The 16,338-nt window shown below is 35.6% G+C and overlaps 1 protein-coding gene across 1 annotated transcript in view; it reads right to left on the bottom strand.

Annotated features, from left to right (window-relative positions):
• LOC150078359 (nucleolar protein 16) overlaps positions 1-14,291 on the bottom strand; it is a 61,880-nt gene extending 47,589 nt beyond the window's left edge. Inside the window, exons 1-2 of the mRNA XM_090384839.1 lie at positions 14,098-14,291; positions 5,038-5,149 (exon numbers count right to left, since the gene is read on the bottom strand). Coding sequence (XP_090240965.1) covers positions 5,038-5,149; positions 14,098-14,183 — 198 coding nt within the window. The 5' untranslated portion in view covers positions 14,184-14,291. The remainder of the gene's footprint in view (positions 1-5,037; positions 5,150-14,097) is intronic.
• Positions 14,292-16,338: the final 2,047 nt, after the last annotated feature.

Below are 16,338 nucleotides of genomic sequence, written 5' to 3'. Positions count from 1 at the left end.
TCAAAGGGCATAAAAAGTAATTTTAACCAAAAACAAGTTTTTTAGTTTGGCCTTTTTAAAATGCACAGACACTTAACTAACATGAAGGCAAAGTTTCAGCTCTCTGCTAATAGAAGCTTTCATTGTTTAAAATTTATTGAAATTTGGTATCTTTCTGTTTTAAATGTGTGAAGTTATTTGAATTTATGCGATTTAAGTAATAAGTGACACTTTTTCTTACTTGGGCGAGTAATTCAAAAAATAACAAACAGCCAAAACAGGAAAGAATTTTGTCACTATCGTGTTCCTTTTATTAAGATAAGTATTTAATATTATAAGCGTTTTTATAAATTCTGTAAATTATAAGTTTTATAATGTTATACTGTTACCCCGTTCGGTAGGCTTTTGGTAGGTTTCCCTCTTGCTCAAGTCTCCCTGTTCTTCCGTTATCCTTTTAACCTACGCGAGTTCTAGGGTGTGGCCGTATCAGAACTACTTAGTCTAGGCATAACTTATACTTTTTTATTATGAGTATAGTTAAGTCGTATTTGACACTTTTCTTTTGGTTGGCCATCTTAATTTGCTTTAATGTGTTCATCTCGCCTATCTGGAATATAGTTCTGTTTATCGTCTAGTGGTTTTTATAGGACAGTTTCATATACCCTCAAGATGTGGAGGGAGAATGTCTCTTTCCCTTTCCCCATCTCGCAGTTTGAACTTTAGCACTGCATTTATCGAGTAATTAAGTAATTAACTTGCTCGACACCGCAGTTACCTCTTAATCGTGTTTTAACATTTAGCTTTATTACTTTAGTGGTTGAATGTGAGGTTTTGGCAGTAAAAGAAGAAACTTGAATAACACAGAAACATAACAGGGTTTAATATAACAAGAGAGAATTTTACATACTTCATTCAAAGGATATACTAAGTCATTTCATTAATTAGATATTTCATTAACAAGGTATTTCATCAAAATATTCCATTAAACATGTTAATCAAAACAAGTTCAGCAATTGTAAGATCAAATCTTTTAAGTTTAAAGCTTTTCATCTTTAGTTCCAGTAGTTAACTTTCAATAGGATCAGTTTAGCAATTAGCAAAGTTAAAAAGGAAACATTTTAACGGCATCATGGTCACTAATATCCTTATATCATTTTTAACTTACCAGCTCTAAAGATCACACTAGGTTGATCGGTCTACGTTGTGGCTCTCTTCGGTTGGCTCGGCAAAACAACAGTCAGCTTCTGGCTGGGCTCTTCGGTCCTTCCTTTCGCGTCCTCCTGTTCCTCTCCGTCCGTCGTCTCTTGACGTTGACTCTTCTTTTCCGACTCCCTCCGTCCGATGATCTCTCTCTCCTTGCGAGGGTCCGCTTTTTTATGTCCCAAGCCCGCCCACATTGTTTATACAAAACTTCTTTCTCATTGGTAGGAGCCGAGTCTTAAGATGCCTGATGTTTTCCCATGATGAGTCATGGAAAGGCACTGGATTCAAAGAGGTATCTCACGCCACCTCTCGAATATTCCAGCGACACGTGGAGCCACTCTACCATCTCCCTTTGGCCTAATTTGCATCTTAAATGAACGCGTCCATCCGGTGTTTACAAAAATCTTACATTACACTTGCAAGTGGCTAACTGAGATAGCTGTTGCTGTCTAACACATTTATTACGCAGTTATAGCGACTAATTTTGCGATTATATTAAGAAAAATATGCGCTTTTACTTGAGGATTTTTACTTCGCCTTGAGCTTTTCATTTGGTACTTAAAGTACTTAAAGTGATATTATATCGAAGCTTTTGAAAAAGATCTAGATAGGACGGGTACAGACAATTCAGTCGTGGGAACTTTGAAAAATAGGAAAGGGCAGAATTAGCGCTATAACAATACATAATGTAATTTTATAGTTTAATACATACAGTAAGACCCCCATATCCATGGGGGATAACGTTCCATGGATGGCTGAAACCGCAGATATAAGCAAACACCTGCTGACCCCATATATAATGTGATTTTCTTGTACATACATACGTATAATAAAGTTTAATTGATAAATTAAACACACACACACAGTAAGACATTACCAACATTAAATACGGTAATAATGAAATACAGCGGACTCTCAATTTACCGAGACACTTCAAGACTCCAAATTAAAAAAAAAAAAAAAAAAAAACAACAAGAAATCATAAAATTCAATCATAAAACTAGAATAGGTATCAGATATTTTGCAAGTCGTAAATAATCGACATGAACCGGTGTTATAAGTCGTCATTGAGAGATTAGTGTCCCTATTATCTTGAAACCTCCACTGGCTTCACACCTACTGCTAAAAACAAAAAAAAAAAAAAAAAGACCAGATGTTTAGTTTGATTTAGTGGGTCACGTCGCTTGTCGTGTTCCGTCGCACCGCAAAAGAACAAATTTTGTTTCATTATTTATGTCAGGAATGTGGGAATTTTTTTTTTTTTTTTTTAGAAATCATGAAAATGATGGCCAAACAAAAGAGTTGTGCTTTCAAATTAAACAAAAACCTCAAATTATTCAAAAGTTTTAAAACAGTGCATCTGTTAAATCTCTAAAGAACCATTATAATGTTGGTGACAAAACTATACACGACACTGTAAAAAATAAAGGGAAGCTATTAGATTTAAAATCAACATCATACAAAATAAAGGTAAGCATTGTATTCAACACACAAGTAGTACGTGTTAAGTTTTTTTTCCCGGAGTTAACCACAGGTAACTGAATCAGCAGATACGGGGGCACAACTATATATACTGCTACAAATCATGCCTCAGACTGGAACAACAAAGAAAATGAATCAGAACATTAAAAATTCTCAGGTTCAGGGAAGAAATTAAGAGCAGTTCCCAAAGAGAAGGCTGAATTACTCGGATCCAGACCACAACAGTGAAAATTACTCGCCAAAGGTACAAACATTACAATATACCGTAAGCGAAATGAAGAGTTTCAAGATATTTTGCAATGGAAAACAACATGTCTGTAAAGACGTCGTTGGTCTTATGCACAAACTGAACATTGATCACAATACATCTGAATGGAGTTTGTTCATTGATGCGTCAAAGCTAAGTTTGAAAGCAGTATTGCTTCATAATGGAAATACTTTACCATCAATTCCTCTTGTTCGTGCTGTTGGCCTGAAAGAAACTTACGATAGTATGTCCCAGATTCTTGCTGCTATACATTACAATAACTATGCTTGGAATATCTGTGGTGATCTCAAAGTGATTGGACTGCTTGTTGGACTACAAGGTGGTTTCATTAAATTCTTATGTTTCCTGTGTTTGTAGGATCGTCGTGAAACAGCCAAACACTACGTCGTACAACACTGGGACAAGAGAGAGGTGAATATATTCCCGGCAAAAGAAATGTAAAGTATGTTCCATTGGTTGATCCACAAAAGGTTTTTCTTCCCCCTTTACACATCAAGCTTGGACAGATTAAGAATTCCACTAAAACACTGGATAAAGAAAGCAGAGAATTCGCATATTTACTGAAAATGTTTCCAAATTTATCTCATGCAAAGCTGAAGGAAGGAATTTTCACAGGTCCTCAAATAAGAAAGCTCCTAAAAGATGAAGAATTTCAAAGAAACCTGAATGAGGTTGGACTGGCTGCATGGAGATCTTTCAAAGCTGTGGTACACGGATTCCTCGGAAAGAGAAAAGAAGAGAACTATGAGAAACTGGTGACAAACTTGCTGAAATGTTACAAGAACGTGGGGTGCCGAATGTCACTGAAAATGTATTTCCTTCATTCCCATCAGGATTTCTTTCCTGAAAACAAAGCAGATGGTAGTGATGAACAAGGAGAGCACTTCCACCAGGATGTATCTGCAATGGAAAAATGATACTAAGGTCGCTGGGACTCTGCCATGATGGGAAATTACTGTTGGTTCCTTAAACAGGAAAGCAATTGGAGTATAAAAGGAAATCATTGAGTGGGAAACATGTCTAAGTATCATATATTGTGTGTAATAATTACAACCATGTATGCTGATATTGTATAAAAACAAGGAATTTAAAAAATGCTACATCTTTTGATGTAGGCGTGACAGAAATAAAAAATTGATATTTTCATAATCAAGACAGTAATTTTGTTCAGAATAACCAATTTTCGTTTCAGAGGTATGACGAAAAAAAAATTTTTTGTCGAGTAGGGTAATTAGACCACACACCTGTTGTGTAATTTTATTAAGTTTTTTTTTTACTTAAAATTAAAATAATAAGTTGAAATATTAAGTATTTGATTTTGCTAGTTTATTTCAATTGCTATACTGTACTCCTCTTTTTTTTTTTTTAAGATACTGAATGGTCTAAATATACTTAAGTCAAAATATAAAAGTCTGTGTTACTTTTTTTAGCCCACCAAGTTGGCCACCATCTTGTGGCTATCTTTAACCTAGTACTCAAAATTTAGTTTTCATATAACCATTTTGTTTTTCTGGTTGTGTTAATATTTTGAGGTTGATTAATACTGGAGCAAGTTGCATAATTTTGAACTATTTCTAGCTTTTATTCTAAAAACACTAAATAGCAAATAAAATACACCAAGCAATATTTGTTTGGAATCCTATGCTTCAGGATTAAAAGTTTTATGATTTCTGAAAGATAACAAGTAAGGAATTAACTGCCTCCTGAAGCATTTCAATGAAGGAAAATGCCCAAACCAACAGAATAAGATTAATTTTAGGTTGGTTTGTTATAACTTTAAGAACTAAGGCTATACTAACACCAAGTTACTAAAATTATTGATTGACTGTGTTTTTGGGATTCACTGCAGATACCTATCACCAAGGAAAGAAGTTGGGAGGAAAGGACTGGTGTACAAAAGGTTGATTTCAGAATAATCATTCTGATCTCACTGGAAGAGGTGCCAACTTTTTTTGGCATGAGTTCAACCTTCTACTTATTGGCCTAATAGCGGGAATGTGCAGCAAATCCAGAAACATTGCCAATTTTGCTACTCTAATAATTCAAGTGGACTCAATGTTTCCTCCTCCTCTGAAATACTTCTTTTAAAATAATGTCATTCATACCTTTAATGAAGTTGGTGGCAATAGAGTTTTATTTGGATCAGCGGACAATCCCATATCTTTTAAATTTTCTGATAAGCTCTTTTTGGAGTCCCATGCTTCTTTAATTTTTTTGCTGTAATGAAAATTTTGGTATATTATAAAATAATACTGATAAAATGAGGATGAAATGAAAAACAATGCCACTTAGCTTATAATATCAGTGCTCTGAAATTTCCAATTAGGTTCTCCTTGAAGCAAATAGTCCTAGCTGTGGTAATTGCACAAACTTTTTCCGAGTGGTTGTTTATGCTGTTTTGAATAGAAGCACCTATGAGCATGCAGTTCAAATGTGTAGTTATTTCTGTAGTCAGAAAGTATTAAAATATTAGTTATTTCTGTAGTCAGAAAATAGAGAAAATGTGAGACCTATACAATTCATTTTTTAACATTATTGTGACTAGAAGGGAATCCTGGATTCTCCACTATGTTCGGGTAAACAAGAAACAATCCAAGAAATTTTGTCATAAAATATTTCCAGGTTAAAAGAAAATTATAAATCCAGGCATCAGCCAGAGAAGCAATACAGAGTCTTTTTTTGGAACTTTGTTATCCATATAAAATTTTTATAAGAAGGAAGCACAATCAATACAGTCTTGGAAAAGCTCAGAAAATGAAGAAAAATGAGCTGTCTTGACAATACAGTAATGATGCCACAACATTGGCAAGAATTTTGTTGCTTAGATTTGAAATAATTGCACATCCTCCTTATAGACCATATTTGGCCTCTAGCAACTTTTTTTTTTTTGAAAAGAACATCCCTGAGGCAACATATAAGACTCCAATAAAGAAGTTAAAGTGACTATAAAGTGATAGTTTGCCAAAAAAATTTTATTCGAATAGTATACAAAAACTTGCTCAGCACTGGTTAAAATGTACCAAATTAAACAGGTATATGCAAAAAAATGATCATCCCATTGTTCAAGGAGGGAAACAGGAAGAAGTGTTCCAATTATAGAGACATCACATTGACATAACATGCAAGTAAGCTGTACAAGAGTGTTAGAGAGGAAGATAAGAGAAACGATTGAAAGTAGGTTGGCTGAGGAACAGTATGGCTTTAGGCTCGGCAGATCAACGGTGGATCTAATTTTCTGCATCGGGCAACTGATGGAAAAATGTTATGAACTATGGAGAATTATGGATGACATTTTTGGACATAAAGAAAGCATTTTATGACGTGAAGAGAGAGAAAGTGTGAGAGGTTTTAAGAAATTTAGGGATAGAGGAACATCTTGTGGAGAGAATTGGGAATATATATACCAACACAGTGAACAAAGTAAGAACAGTGATGGGGTTGACAGAGAGTTTCAAAATAACATCAGGTTTGAGGCAAGGAGGCGTCCTGTCACCACTACTATTTATAGCTGTCATGAATGATATGCAATGTAGAGTGGCAGAACTCTTCGCAGATGAACTCTGCATATGGGGAGAGAGGAGGGAACAAGTGCAATGGAAAGTTGATATGTGGGCTAGTATGACCAATGAATTTGGACTGGTTTTCCATCAGGAGAGGAGTGAATTAATGGTTCTAAAAAGAAGTTGCGAGCCTGAAGGATAAGGAGTTTCCTGAAGGGAAAGAGCTAAAAATGGTTAATCTAGGAAGCACCATTACAAAGACTGGACTTCACAAAGAAATATGTAGAAGGATACAAGCAGGCGAGAATTTCTATAGGCAGACAAGAAAGCTGATCTGGAACAGGAACATACTGCTGAAGTGTAAGAAGGCTATATGCAGACCTATTACGTACCAATTGTGACATATGCATCTGAAACTTGGACTATGAGGAAAAAGGATGAAAGCAGAAATAAGATTTGTGAGGAGCATAGCCAGAAAGACAAAACACGACAAAATCTGAAATGATGTGATTAGGGAGAGAATTCAGGTTGAAAAACTCCAGAATAGGACTGAAAGGTCCCGTTTGAAATGGTTTGGACATGTCAAGAGGATGAATGAGAGGCATCTGCCAAGAAGAATGTTTGATTTACAATTAAGGGACAAAAGACCAGGGGGGGAGACCAAGAATGAGGTGGCAGGACATGATAAAGACTGATGTCATTAAGAGAGGAGGAAACTGGAGTGAAATCAACTATGGAGAGAAGTACATGGACAGAGCATGGTGGAGAGGCTTCATATGTCAACCCATGGAATAGCAGAATGGTAACAGTTGATGATGATGATGATGATGCAAAAAATGATATATCAAATTGACAACTATTTTTGTGCATACAAGTTTTTTTTATATATATCTCCATTCCTTCAAAAATTGAAGCAGTAAGAGGCCTTAATTTTCAGCACATCCTAACACAATATACAAAATCATAAATATGCCATTTAAATAAATCCAGTAGGTTAGCAGGTATATCTATTAAGTGAAAGAGATAAATGTAAGATCTGCCTTCTCCAACTGGAAAATCATAAATATTTTCACAAATACTGCAATATATTCACAATAACTATTAAAACTAAAGCCTTTAGGGAGAAAATGTGGAGCATTATATAAAAGAATGAAACAATCACCACCTGTTGGAAAGCAAAATAACTAAGTTTAACAAATCAGACATTCTGGTAGGTATAGGTAGTAGAATGTGTGGTACATTAAAAGTTTAAATTAAATGTTTCTTCTACATGATGGGCATACTGGATGGGGCCCAGGTGGCTGCTAATGTGAGTCCCCAAATAAATTTTTGGGATTTATCTGAGCCCCTTGTTAAAAAATTTACTACCATTGTTGTTATCAATGGTAGTAAAAGAAAATAATTTTACAACTTTTAAGTGTCAGGAAAAACTAAGTCAGGAAATAAAATGACAAAAAAATAAGTCACCAGAGATGTAAGTTAAATATAAAAAGATACCAAAGACCACTTATAGTGACTAAGTTGTGATTGATGGAAACACAGCTGTTCATAACAGATGTTGTTCACATCTAGTAAACTAGTAAAAAAAATCTAATATAGAAGGAAACAGCATTGTAACCATAAACAACGAATGGTAGGTGTGTCGACACAATATGATGTCTACTAGTACTGTACTGGGACAGCAATGCTATGTGAACTTGGAAGTCTTGCTTATAGGAACAGTTGTAACTCCTCTACTAAGTGGTCCATGCATGTGATCACATTGTCAATAGTGGTTTTCATCTCAGGTCTGCAAGTTCAGTGCTATTTGACCAGAAATGATGCAGAGGGATCAGGGGTCAGTGACCTGGAGAGAAAAGTTCACGGGACAGAATGATTATGCAGTAGCAAGTTAACTGCCCACTACTGCCAAGGGGATTGACAGTTACTGAAGTTGTTTCTCACCCTAACAGCATTATCAACAGTTTGTGACAGACGGAAGCCATCTGTAGAGGTTCTTGCTGAGGTTCAAATACAGCCACTCCCTGGCTTGCATATGGGTTGCGTTCTGTGGTACACTACGTAAGTCGCATTTTACACAAGTTGGAATTTCCCTAAAGGCTTATGCAGAACTCGCACCTATGCTCACTGAATTTGATTGAAGCAAAAAAGAAATGTTCGATGAACATGACAATAGAATTATTTATTCAATTTTTTTTATCACATGCGCAGGAAAAATTTCAAACATGTACAATAACAAAAATTTTACTTTAACGTTGTTGAAACCAGTGCGATGCTTCAACTATTAAACCATCCACTGCTTGCCACAAACTTGGCTTGTGGTTTGCCGTACTTATTCTTAAGATCTTCATAAAAACTCCTTGCTTTTGCGTGAATGGCATTTAGACTAGTGGCACTTGTTTCTGAATCTGATTTTCCATCCATATTATTAACAGCTTTTCCATCTTCAATATAGCACCTGAACGCTGTTTTGTGATTATTGTTGATTTTAAATGTATTGATCCCTGTGGAGCATTATTATATAGGCAAAAATAAACAACTGCCTAGGGCCCAAAATCACTGTTACAAAAACTGATTGCTATTTTTTGCTAATATTTTAAGTGATTTTTATCTGAAACTGAACTTTCTACCTGCCAAGGTCAGTGAACTTTACTTGAAGATTAATTTGAAAATTACGTTTTTTTTAAAAAATGGTTTTACTGATTTTGATAAAATTTAGTTATTTAGTTATACCATATAATTTGTTTGTTTTGTCGTCACAATAAAATGAAATTGAAAATGTTCTTTATTAGTTTTTTTTTTTTTTAGATGGGGGCCCCAAATTCCATTTTGCCTTGGGCCCCACGAAGGTATAACGCGCCACTGGTTAATCCATGTTCTTTTATATGCACAGTGTCCTTTAAAATAGTATTTACTGTTGAAGCAGCGAGACCTAATTCCAGCACTAGATGACAAACTTTGTTCTGCTTCTTACTTCTTAACCATTTTCATCTTCATTTCTAAATCAATTTTTTTCATTTCCTAGCACTGCCACCACTTGCACTTTCGGTTGGTCGCTATCCCTTCATCATTGTAATAAGTAAATAGGAATGAAGAGAAGATTCTGAAATTTTATTTATGTTTTTTATATGATTGAAGATTTCAGCGAAGGAGAAACACATTTCACCATAATAACAAAAACTCACACAATTCCAGTTGTTGGTATTATCGAAAATACAATAAGATCGAGTTTACTACCCATTTATAATAGATTGCACTAACAGAAAAGCTCAATAAACCGGAAAGTACAAATTGTTTTTATTGTTTTATGGCGTTATCCACAATCAGTCCCGCCACTATCGCCGATGTGCCTGATTGGAATCGTTGAACATCAAATGCTCCAATACTTCAGTCAACAGGAACAGTGGATGTCAAGTCCACCCTATCATCAAAACAGCAATCCTGACTATTGACAAACGCTGGCAATGTCTACACGCATTACAGCCACAGGCTTCAACAACCAACAGTTAATCATGCACTTCACGTACAAGATTGGCAGTACACGCCGTCATGCTCCATTCTTAACTGCCAGTTTAACTGAGGAAGGTTGACAAAACAACCGAAAGCTTTTTGTTTGTATGTATCTAATCTAATATATGTATATTTCCTATTATTAAACTTGTCAAAATCTATTTTTGTATCTGTTTTCGCTTTGTGTTACAGTAATTTTAGTTTCATATCAGTAGCTAAAACTGGTATAGCTACTGATGGTGCCCCAGCAATGATAGGTAAAAGAGATGGACTTATAAAATTAATAGAAGACGATGCAACTGCCTCCCAAAATTTACATATGATGAAATATTACTGCATAGTACACAAAGAAAATTTATGCACAAAAGCTTTAAACATGGATAACGTCATGCAGATTGTCATCAAGGCTGTAAATTTCATAAGGGCCAAGGGATTGAATCATCGCCAATTCCAGGAATTCCTTAAATTTATGGATGCTAACTATGGGGAGATCGTTTACTTTTTCGGAAGTAAAATGGTTAAGTCGAGGTAAAATGTTGAAAAGATTTTATGACTTGCAAAATGAAATCAAGTCATTTATGGAATCAAAAACAAAATTTGTGCCATAACTTAATGATGAAAACTGGCACATGGATTTGGCAATCTTAGTAGACTTGCCCGCTCGTTTAAATGAGTTAAACATGCGTCTTCAAGGTGAAAACAAACTGATCAATACAATGTTTCAAACTATAACGCCGTTCGAAATGAAACTGAAACTATGGCAATCTCAAATTAAGGAAAACAATTTTATGCATTTCGACACGTTGGCTAAACACCATCCTGTGAACAACGAAAAATATGCAGCCTTGCTTTTCGATTTGATACAGAAATTTGAGAACGGGTTTCAAGATTTCCAGAAAAATCAATCTTTTGGTATATTTGCAACTCCATTTTCAGTCGACATAAACATATTACCTGCCAATTTTCAAATGGAATGCATAGAGCTACAATCTGACATTCAACTTAATGAAAAATTTAATCATGTCTCTTTACTGGACTTCTATAAGAAGTATCTTCCCAGAGAAAAATATCCCTCGCTTCACAATCATGCCTTATTCATGTCATCGCTATTTGGAAGCGCCTACATTTGTGATGAGCACCTTGAGAATTGCAACTACTTCCATCGAAGCATTAGTGTCTCAAAAACAATGTCAAACATCTCACTAATTCCATGTTGCTGTCTTGTCTTTTACTTTTATAATAAAAAATTCATAAATTAAAGAAATTTAAGTTATTTAAATAAGTTAACTATATATTCTATATTTTTTTGCTCATCAGCTATCGTTAGTGTTAGTGTATTTTGTGTGTGGCCCAAAACAACTTGTCTTCTTCCAATGTGGCCCAGGGAAGCTAAAAGGTTGGCCACCCCTGCTGTAACCCCTTAAACTGTTAATGAATTTGGGCAACCAACTAAAATAAATTTTTGTGATGCTCCCCATAAATAAAATTAATGATTTCAGCTGGGATGGAGATGGGCATGAAATAAATATACTTAATTTTAATAATTAAATTTTAATCTATATATATATATATCAAATAAAACGATAGAAGTTTACAACTTTGTAAAATAAAATCTTTATATGAAAACAAAAAGACATTTAAAATCTGAGGGAAAATTTTAATGGAGTATAAAATGAATGTGTTTTGAAATTGGGTGCTCAATATAATGTGAGTGTACAGGTAGAGATATTTATAAAAAATGAAATGGTAGAATTTGTTATCATTGTGACATGCCCAAAAGAAAAATTATGAAAAAGGAAACAAGAAACACGCAAAGGTTTGGACCCTGCATTATATGAATGGTTCCAGCAAAAAAGTGCATAAGGAACTCTGATTTCTGAACCTTTGTTATTAGAAAAGGCCAAATGGTTGTTAAGAGGCTGGATAAAACTCAGTGTATCTTTTCATGTCTTTGTAGGATGGCTAGGGATAAAACCAATCAGCAGGCATGTTATTTCAACTGGAATTTGATTGAAAGACTTATCTTATGAGGAAATATATAATGCTAATGAATCTAGTATGTTTTGGAAGGTGCTCTGAATTATAATATACTTTAATGCCACTAGTAACACAAATTAAAACAGCTTGTAATTAGGAAGCTGAGCAGTCAAAGTCTTTCAAGAAAACAAGTAAAATGCTTACCACATGCATATTATAACCAACAATACAGCTTGGATAAATCAAAAAATCTTTAAAAACTGTTTTTTTTTTTAATCACTTTATTCCACCTCTAAGTGAACATTTGAAATCAAAAGGTCTTCTAGCAAAATCTGCTCTCTTGATTGATCCAAATGATACCAGCTCATCCAAATGAGTCAGCACTCCAAACAGATGATTGCCAAATATCTGTTCATTATTTACCTCCTAATATTACTGCTTTAATCCAACCTAGGGACCAAGAAGCAATTGAAAATTTAAAGTGCTAATAAGGTAAAAATTTTCTTTACTTTATTATACGAAGCAATGAAATTTTTAAAGCCATGGACAGCAGAAGATACTATTTTTTGTGCTGCAAAGGCACAGGAAGAAATTATGCAAAATGCAATTCACGGTCTTGAGGGGAGATTTTCCAAAAGTATGCATAACATTCAAAATGGACAATTAATGAAAACAATGCAATAGACTGTCATCAAACTGTGAAATAAATGGATAGGTTTCAAGAAGTGAATATGAAAGATTAGCTTGATATCAACCAACAGTAATGGGCTACAAAGCCCCAGATGAAAATGCAATCATTGATAATACACAAACCAAGAAATTCCTGAGGTAAACTAAAGGACTGAGTGAATTATTGATATCAAAGGGAAAAATTACATTTACTCAAGCTTTGGAAGTGACATATAGTGCTGACATTTGCAGAACAAGAGGATACTGACTACATCAACGTATATAGTTCAAATCTCGATGTCTATTTCCACTTATACAGTCTGTCAAAACCCATGTACTTTTCTGACAGAATCCCAATTATCAGTTGATTCAACCACTACTCATCTCAGCTGTCCTAATTATTCATTGTACAATTCCTTTTGCTTCAAAGGTGGTATTTATCCACCTATCATCTCTGATATTCCCTGTCAGAGACTTGGTAATTTGGAATATCCTCTTCGATTTTCTCTGGCTTAATATCTCTCTACCCCATTCTGTCAAATTCATCATCAGTGCATTTTATCTTCTAATACATCATTATTTATACACCATTTTGCCATCTCTCATATTGTGAAAATAACTTCGCAATGTTGCATTACCAGCGTACCTGCCCACTCACTAATGAAGCCAAAAAGTTGCGAAACAATCATTTGGGTGGTGGTGGTGGTACCCACTGAAAAAAAATAACAGTAGTCCTCTACTAGAGAAGCATTATTTATCTGAAGTAGTGCAATACCAGCTATCTCGTTGTGAAAGCACCCACAATACAAGATACAATTAATTTAAAATGATGCCTTTTATACTACATAAGTAGCTCAAATTTATAGGTAAACTATGGTGTATCTACACCGATATTATATAGTTAATTACGATTTATTGTAAACTCCTGATCTGGTGGTTGTTAGTATAAACAAAAACTAATTTTCTGTATAATATACAAGCATTTTTTGTTTGCTTATGGAGCTATAGCATAGCACATAAGTTGGTGATTTTACTACAGTACTTTAGTGTTTGAATGTTTTCTTATATTTCAATTTTTATGTGTTGTTCTGAAGTTAAAAATACAAACAGCTCTACACTAAACAGTTTTTTTTTTTTTTTTTTTTTACTCAGTACTGTTTTTCATTCTGTATAAAAATAAAATTAAATAATTCTGTTTTTCACCATTGGGTGTACGGATAATAGATATTTCAACGTAAATGTTCTCGGAAGGTCCTGAAGGGTGCGGGAAGGTAGAATGCACATAAAGTTGTACTGTACTTCAAGATTGGTTCCGTAATTTTTACCACAATGTGTACTTCAGAGATTAAAATTACAAACAAAAAAGCAACAGCTAGTATCGGACAGACACCAGACGCACAACTACGAATTATTTTCTAGAACCATACCATTAGCTTAATATTGCACTTTACTATCGATGAGACTGAAATTTCCCAATTCCTTATAACGTCGCACACAAGAAAAACTTACCACTGAATTTTGGGCAATTGTAGCACTTTCTTGTGAAGTTTTTTCCTGTCTATATTATAGTTATACTTCCTTTTCTTTGACCCCATATTAGGTGAAATAAATTAACAAATTTCGACACCTACACTAAACATCACTGAAAACAGACAATATCACAAAATACAACTACCCTATACTTCAAGACTCAGAGTATCTTACTACCCTGAACTTAAAGAGACATCAGAATTAAAAATTTTCAGTTTAACAAAAAATTCACGATAAAACTTATTAAACGCACATTTTTCGCCCACTTCACACGTGCATCGAATGCTTGCATCATACATTGGTGTGCAAAACTTAAGGACCAACACTTTCTAAAGGTTACAACCACCAAATCTTTACCTAAGGTACTCCTTACTGATGAGAGTAGATTCAGTCTCAGCAGCGATTCTGCACGTCAGCCTGATCTGGCGAAAGGTTGGCACGGTATCACAAAGAAAACATAAGGGCAAGGAAGCATAGGGCTAATAATAATAATAATATGTCTGCGCGGTAGCACAGTGATATCGTCACCGTTCCCCCCACACCGGGTTGAAACGGCACGGGTTCGAATCCCATCGATGATGCAAGGAACTTTAATGGGCTTTTTTCATTCCGCGGATGAGTTAGTCGGTCTCAGGCGTAGATAGCAATGTTTTTCGTCCAGCAAAACAGGCAAATCGACCAGAGAAACACACCCAATTTACAGACCCAAAACACATGAGTAGGTGTAATCAATTACTGGAGACCCTAATAAATGATTTGATTTTAATAATAATATGGCAGTCGAGGTGTTCTCGTTTCGGGAGGCGTTATCTTGGATGGACGTACAAAACCCAGGACCTCACATCTGGTGAGTATGGGCTTGGCACAAACAGGGTCCTGAGTTGAATATCATCATTCTTCTCTTTCTTGGTAATTCCTCTCTCTCTCTCTCTCTCTCTCTCTCTCTCTCAGGGTAACTCGGGAATTATTATTTTATTTATTATTATTTTTTTTTTTTTTTTGGCTGGTGCAGCATAAGCTTCAGGCTTCCTTGCACCATATGGCTAATAATAATAATAACTCCAGATACTGCAAGGCGGTACTATAACTGGTGCACGCTACTGTAATAAGGTAATCCTTCCCCATGAGCGTCCCTTCCGAGGTGCCTTTGGCCCCGAATTCGAGTTTATGGATGAAAACTCCACACCCTTTCACTGCAGCTGTGATATCCTTTTGGAAAGTGAGGACATTGTTCGTATGGATCGGCCTACCCATTCCATCGAACACATATTTGACGCTCTAAGGAGACGCTTAGCGGCACGTCCACACCCACCAGAAAATGTTCACCAGCTGAAATGGCGCTGACAGGGGAATAGACGATGTTACCGCAATAACTTATCAACAACGTTGTTCTAAATATGGACAGGCGATGCAAAGACTGCATCGACATAAGGGGTGACCATATCTCCTACTGAACAACACCTGTTCCCATGGTACCATTGTTGGCAGTGATGCATCTGTATCATGGCAGTTAGAGCTATGTTGCCATTTTCGAATAAAGTCTCTCTGTACCGTTTTGTTTCCGTTTTTGTGTCGGTGTTGCTTCCTTCATCATTTCTGTAACTCACGAGGTAACTTTAGTACGTATCAATCTTAGTGTTGAAGTTTGCAGATGATACAAAGGTTGGCAGGGTTGTTAATGACAGTAATGGCAGTGTGCTACTGCAACAGGATCTAGAAAATTTGAGCAGATAGGCTGACAGGTGGAAACTGAAGTTTAACATTGACAAATGCAAACTGCTGAATATGGGTAGCCGTAACCCCAGAGTAACATGCCAGCTGTGTGGTATTAAACTCAGGGTAATGGAGAAGGAGAAAGACCTGGGTGTAACTGTGCAGTCAGATATGAAGTTTTCTGAGCGTGCAGACAGGCTGCCAGGGCAGGTCTTGGTGGTTTTGTTGATGATATACAGGAATGTTTCTAGCAGGGAAAAGGAGGTGATTATCCATTCGTCAGGGCACACCTTGACAACAACATTGCTGAGGGGAATGAAGAAATCGTCTTACCAAGAGAGGCTTAAGTTCTGCAAACTGCAGCGGCTGGAGATAAGGCACCTGCAAGGTGATTTTATTGAGGTGTGTAAGGCCTTGAATGGGTTGAGCACGCTGAATTCTGATGGAATTCTTCCACTTGCTCAGATTACGAACCTAAGGGGGCATAAATTCAATTTGAGGAAAGGC

Source organism: Mastigoproctus giganteus, chromosome 11 (genome assembly GCF_048544385.1).
Source record: "Mastigoproctus giganteus isolate SK-2022 chromosome 11, ASM4854438v1, whole genome shotgun sequence".
NCBI lineage: Eukaryota > Metazoa > Arthropoda > Arachnida > Uropygi > Thelyphonidae > Mastigoproctus > Mastigoproctus giganteus.
The sequence above is the reverse complement of the archived record's forward strand: the minus strand, read 5'-3'. Positions and strand labels throughout refer to the sequence as shown.